The sequence below is a fragment of the Octopus bimaculoides genome, chromosome 7, assembly GCF_001194135.2.
Source record: "Octopus bimaculoides isolate UCB-OBI-ISO-001 chromosome 7, ASM119413v2, whole genome shotgun sequence".
Lineage (NCBI taxonomy): Eukaryota > Metazoa > Mollusca > Cephalopoda > Octopoda > Octopodidae > Octopus > Octopus bimaculoides.
The window spans coordinates 72,137,171-72,143,427 of record NC_068987.1 but is presented as its reverse complement, the minus strand read 5'-3'; the positions used below and the strand labels follow the sequence as shown (position 1 = coordinate 72,143,427).

General features: G+C 36.7%; 1 protein-coding gene across 1 annotated transcript in view; it reads left to right on the top strand.

Annotated features, from left to right (window-relative positions):
- The window catches only part of LOC106883355 (digestive cysteine proteinase 2), a 34,923-nt gene extending 31,403 nt beyond the window's left edge, over positions 1–3,520 (top strand). Inside the window, exons 9-10 of the mRNA XM_052969434.1 lie at positions 1–34; positions 3,238–3,520. Coding sequence (XP_052825394.1) covers positions 1–34; positions 3,238–3,425 — 222 coding nt within the window. The 3' untranslated portion in view covers positions 3,426–3,520. The remainder of the gene's footprint in view (positions 35–3,237) is intronic.
- Positions 3,521–6,257: the final 2,737 nt, after the last annotated feature.

Here is a 6,257-nt window from a genome sequence, read left to right as displayed (position 1 = left end):
TATGCTAATGGTGTATACTATGAGGAAAAATGTGGTAAGTAAACAATTTTATTTTTGTTGTCACAGATGTAGCTGTGTGGTGAGAAATTTGCTTTCCAACAACATGGTTCTATGTTCACTCCCACTGCATAGCACCTTTGGTTAACCCCGGCTCAACTAAAGCGTTGAGTGTGTATTTTTTCTTCCCACCTGAAACATACATAAACCTTAGTGGAATATATTATGTGAAATGTCTCAACAAAGAATTGAACCTGTGCTGTAGACTGCTGGCAGGGTATTTTGAGCTCAAATTGCTCCATTGCATTTGTTTGGTTGACTGATTGGAAAGAACACTCACTCTCTATTAACGAAAATTGAAAAGAAACCTATTGTGTGTGTGTGTGTGTGTGTATCGGCGTACATACACTTTGGACTTTTATATGTAAGTATATATATATATATATATATATATATATATATCATCATCATCATCGTTTAACGTCCGCTTTCCATGCTAGCGTAGGTTGGACGATTTGACTGAGGACTGGTGCAACCGGATGGCTACACCAGGCTCCAATCTAATTTGGCAGAGTTTCTACAGCTGGATGCCCTTCCTAACGCCAATATATATACATATATATAGTCTCTGTATGTTTGTTTCTCCTTATCTTAACACTGTATAATTGCTGTAAATGAGTGTCACTGTTATACATAGAACATGCAAGAACATGTCTGACCATGAGGAAATATTATCTTGCTTGGAAATGAATGAGGGTTGGTCTCTAGAAGGGCATCTGGCAATAGAAAATATGGCTCAATAGACTGATCTATGCAAGCATTGAAAAAATAGACATTAAAATGATGATGGAGTCCTTTTTCTATCTTTGCTGATGTATGGAGTTAATTAGTCACCTAAATTGTTTGTTTTCATTTAACCCTTTCGTTACTGTAATTATTTTGAAATGCTCTGTATTTCTTTCAATTACTTTAAATATAACAAAGAATTTAGTAAAATAACTTAGTTATCATTCAGCTAGTGTTAGGAACATAAATTGTGACTAAGGTTTGGTGGAAGATTTTAATTCAAAACTTATGAAAACAAGACATTTGTACTACAGAGCCAGAGCCGGTTTCAGCTGGGTTGGTAATGAAAGGGTTAAGTCTGGCTGAAATGCCTACAACACAGTTGACTTCACTAAAGGTATACATGGGCCAGGTGGTGTTAAATTCGAGAACAGGCATGAAAAGCTTTGACTGAACTGAGTTTATGGTAGGAACTACTTGCCCACGGTGTTGCACAGCAGGATTGAACTTGCAACTATGTAGTTGTAGAGTGAAATTCTTTACTGCACAGCTATATCTGTACCCCAGGGCAGAGAGAATTTCACTATCATCAAAGATAGTGAAGAGTTTTTGTATACAAACTCCTCATCTTGTAAACCAAGAATGTGGATCTTTTCTGCCTACATAAACCTTAGTGAGGTATATTATATGAAATGTCTTGATAGGGAATTGAACCTGTGCTGTAGACATTGCTGGCAGGGTATTTTGAGCTAAAATTGCGCCATTGCGTTTGCTTGGTTGATTAATTGGGAAGAACACTCTCTATTTCTTCAGCGCTCAGGAACAGTTATGAAGCCCTTCTAGGAAATGTTATTTGTAAAATATCTGGGAGGTAATTTTCCACACTGGAATTAGATATTGGTCTCGTACATTCTCAAGATTTGTTATGACTGGAGAAAGTAAATTAACTCCTTGTGAATAAGAGGATAGATAAACTAACAAATATTACATATAAATCCAATTTTGATATGCAATTTTAATTCAACATTTATGTTGATATCTTTTTGGCAGGTATGAATGTCACAATTTTGGCGTTTTCTGTTATTTTTCTTGTTTTTGATATTTCCTTTTATATTGGTTCTAAGGGCTTGTTAAATTGGTAGAAGCAGTAGAGCGTTGAACAAAATAGTGCTTTGTAGCATCTAGTTACGTTCCTTAAGTTCCGGGTTCGAACCTTACCGTTGCTGACTTAGCCTTTCATTTTTCTATAAAGCATTTGTTATCGAAATAATTGAATATACACTTCCTCACCGTAATTTGTGGTTTCCTACCAAATGTTAGAGATCAATATCTTGATAAGTTCACATACCACTGGATGTAACGGTGACTTATTTCAGTGATCTTATAAGGATAAAAGTAAAGAATAGATAAAAGATCTAAACTCGGATCGTTGGAAGAAAAAAACGACTATCTCAAAAATAGCTTTGGCAGTTTACTAAATACTAGCAAAATAATCTAAGGGAGGTAAGTATTATGTAATTTACGTTCTAAATATTTAACTCCCTTGTGGTGGAAACATTTTCACAATCAAAACTTAATGGTGTTTCTCTGTGCGTGTATGCATGATGATGACACTTGTTTACAAATATCACTTAATGTAACACGCACCTAAGCGCGCGGGCGTACACACACACACACACACACACACACACACACGATAAGCTTCTTTCAGTCTCTGTCTACCAAGTCTACTCATGAGACTTTGGTCAGATACTGTGCACTTATTCTATAAAATGGGATAATGATGTTTATCATCATCATTTAGTTTCCATTAACAATGCTGGCATGGGTTGGATGGTTTGACCAGAGCTGGCAAGCAGGAGAGCTGCACAAGGCTCCAGTCTGATTTGGCATGGTTTCTATTGCTGGATATCCTTCCGAACGCCAACCACTTTTTGCAGAGTGTGCTGGGTATTTTTACGTGGCACTGCATGTGTGCTGCTGTAGAAGTGCATTTTATGTGGCACAAGACTCTTACAGGCCAATCCTCTTCACCAACACTTCTGCTGTGGAGTACAGATCTTCTTGAGTACAGTAGGGAGCCAAGCATCTTGGTCCTTTGTCATCTCGTGTGAAAGGTTTAGTGTCTTAAGGTCGTCCTTCAATACTTCGTCCCATGTCTGCCTGGGTCTCCCTTTTCTGCTTTCTCCATCTACCTTCAGTACTTCGTCCCATGTCTTCCCGGGTCTCCCTCTTCCACATGTTCAATCTTCCTTCAGTTCTTCATCTCATGTATTCTTGGGAGTTCCCTATTCCATGTTTTCAATCTACCTTCAGTACTTCATCCCATGTCTTCCTGGGTCTCCCTCTACCATGTGTTCCATCTATATTGAGAGATCGGCACTTCTTTATGCAACTGTTGGCATCCATTCGCATCACATGACCTAACCAATATTTCATTTTCATTTATTTCAGGAAGTGGACCAGATTCACTCGACCATGCTGTTCTTGCTGTAGGATATGGTGAATTGCATGGAGAACCTTACTGGCTTGTAAAGAACTCATGGTCAACTTATTGGGGCAACAATGGTTATGTTTTGATGTCACGTAAAAATAACAACTGTGGTGTCACAACCTCACCAACATATGTTATAATTGAGTGATCTAAGCAATAATTCTTTAAATTCCAGTAAAATATTCTGTAAATATATTTTTTTAGATGAAATTTCTAATAAACGATAAACATTGATTTTGTTAATTGCTCTGTTTGTTTACTTTTTTTTATTTTTAAAACAATGTCTTTCTGTGCTGATAATATATTTGCCTTTATGTCTTCCATGATTTGTCCACATTTCAAATTTTTGCCACAAGGACAGCTTGGGAGGAGGTGGGGATGAGTCATAATCCACCCCAGTATTCAACTGATACTTATTTTATTGACCTATGAAAGGCAAAGTCAACCTTGGTGGAATTTGAACTCAGAACATAGTGATGGGCAAAATACCGCTAAGCATTTCATCCAGCGTGCTTACAGTTCTGCCAGACCACTGCCCTTAAAAAGTAGTGACAAATAGATGAGAAAGTTAGCTATGTGGTTATATAGGTTTGAAACATCTTCCACTAAGATAACTAGTATCTTAGTGTAGCAAAGTTACCATATGGCCAAACTTCCATACCCATGATTTCTCCATATTAATCTTATGTTCAACTGATTTTGAAGGTTTTTTTCTTATCTTTTTTTTATCTTTTACTTGTTTCAGTCATTAGACTGTGGCCATGCTGGGGCACAGCCCTGAGGAATTTTAGTTGAACTAATTGACCTCAATACTTATTTTCTTTTTAACCCTTTAGCGTTCAGGTTAATTTGTCAAAAGTAATCCTTATTTATTCACATTTAAAAAAAATTATCTGATATTATTTTGTAGCTTCAAGATAGGAAAGATGTAATTGCTTATTTTTAGAATGACATTGCAGGGTAGGTGTGAGATGCTGGTTCTGGCCAGTTGAATATATAACAGGGAGAATATTTGGGCCGGATACAGCCGGTTTAAACACTAAGGGTTAAGCTTGGTAATTATTCTAGTGGTCTCTTTTTTGCTGAACCTCTAAGTTACAGAGATATAAAAACATCAACACCAGTTGTCAAGCGGTGGTCAGATGCATGCGCACACACACACACTCAAGATGGGCCTCTTTCAGTTTTCATCTCTCAAATCCACTTGCAAGGCTTTGGTCAGTCCGAGACTATAGTAGAAGACACTTGCCCACGGTGCCACTCTGTGGGGACTGAACCCAGAACCATGTCGTTGGGAAGCAAACTTCTACCACACAGCCACACCTGTGCTTATGTCTGTGTTTCAATCATACATTGACACCCACTCTGTGTGACACATCTGAGTCTTGTATGCTATTGGACCACTTGCTGTTTGGTCCAGAACTTGGGCCTATGACAAATACCACCATTTCAGCCTAGAGTTGATGTCGGAGAAGTGATGAACAAGGGGTAACTTCCCCTTAGTCACCAATTTCCAAAACTCTTGAGCTGGAGCCCTGCCAATAGAGGTAGCTTAATGTTTTACTCAGGACGCTATGGAAATCTACTCGTGGCAAAAGACTGAGAAGGCATCACTTCACAACACCTGCTCTCACTGAAAACTGGGGTAAAATTATATAAATCTGCCTGCAGCTATGTATGATTATGCTTACTGGTGGTCACGTTTTGGGATAGGAACATCTTAAGTTGTTCATAGTAGACAAAGAAGAAATATATATTAAGCATGAAGTTCAATGTTTATTCCTGGATATTGTGTTGTAGCTAATTTTGGACAAGATATATATAAATATAACAAAACTGAAATGTTTGAAGTTGTTCCTATCGTCAAAGTTAAAGGTCAATCAATCTCCATTGTGTTCCATATTTTAATAAAGTTTTATCAATTAAAATTTCAAGTTTATCTTCTCTGTCTTTTCTGATCAGGATTACTCATTTAGATAATACTTGTTCTCATTTGTAGGGACTTAATCTAAATAATTCAAAATATCTTGGCTTACAACATTAACTATTTGCATAATTAAATTTTATGGCCATTCCCATAATGATACTCTTTTATTTTATTCTTTTACTTGTTTCAGTCATTTGACTGTGGCCATGCTGGAGTACCGCCTTTAGTCGAGCAAATCGACCCCTGGACTTATTCTTTGGATGCCTAGTACTATCGGTCTCTAGACGTTTTTCTCAAAGCTATCGAGTAAAACCACTTTCTGCTGTTAAAGGTAAAATCTTGAATAGATATACCCGCTTTCCACATTCAAAGAATCAAGTATGTTAACAATTTTAATATATAACTACTTGCTTAGCATGCGAGTAGTATTAAAGTCAATGTTAATATATTTAATGTAAAAATCATTAACGGTCTAATTAAAAATGTTTGTGCTGCGGGAAAATCATTCTGAAAAGTAAGGGATGATTTTGGTCTTCAACTTCAGTGGTTTTTACGTTGGTTTTTTTTAAAATTTTTTTATTTATTTTATGCGAGAATGAGATCGATGTAGAGAGGGGTTGTGTGACAATCGGGTGCAATTGCTGCCACAAATCCATATCCATTTTCAAGGTGTTTCTTATTTCACAAGTCTTTGAATGCAGGCGATTTGTTGACTGGGGAAATGACAACAATGCCGGGATCTTTTTTAAAACGGGGGCCACATTTTTTCATTAACGAAACACTTTGAAACTTGGAACACTGGTAGAATGTGTCATATAAAACATCTTTTTCTCTTAGGGATTTTTTTTTTTTTTTTAAGAAGACTAAGTTATTCCATGTTAAAGTTGTCGTATTTCTGTAATTTCAACCAATCACTGACGTCCATTCAGCTGATATACATTAAGTGCCGACTACATAAACAAACGATTCTGAAACAATTCTATCGGTGATAGGGTTAGGGTAAAACAGCAAATTTAAAAAGAAAAAAGCAAATAAAACGAAGAAAAAAAAAAA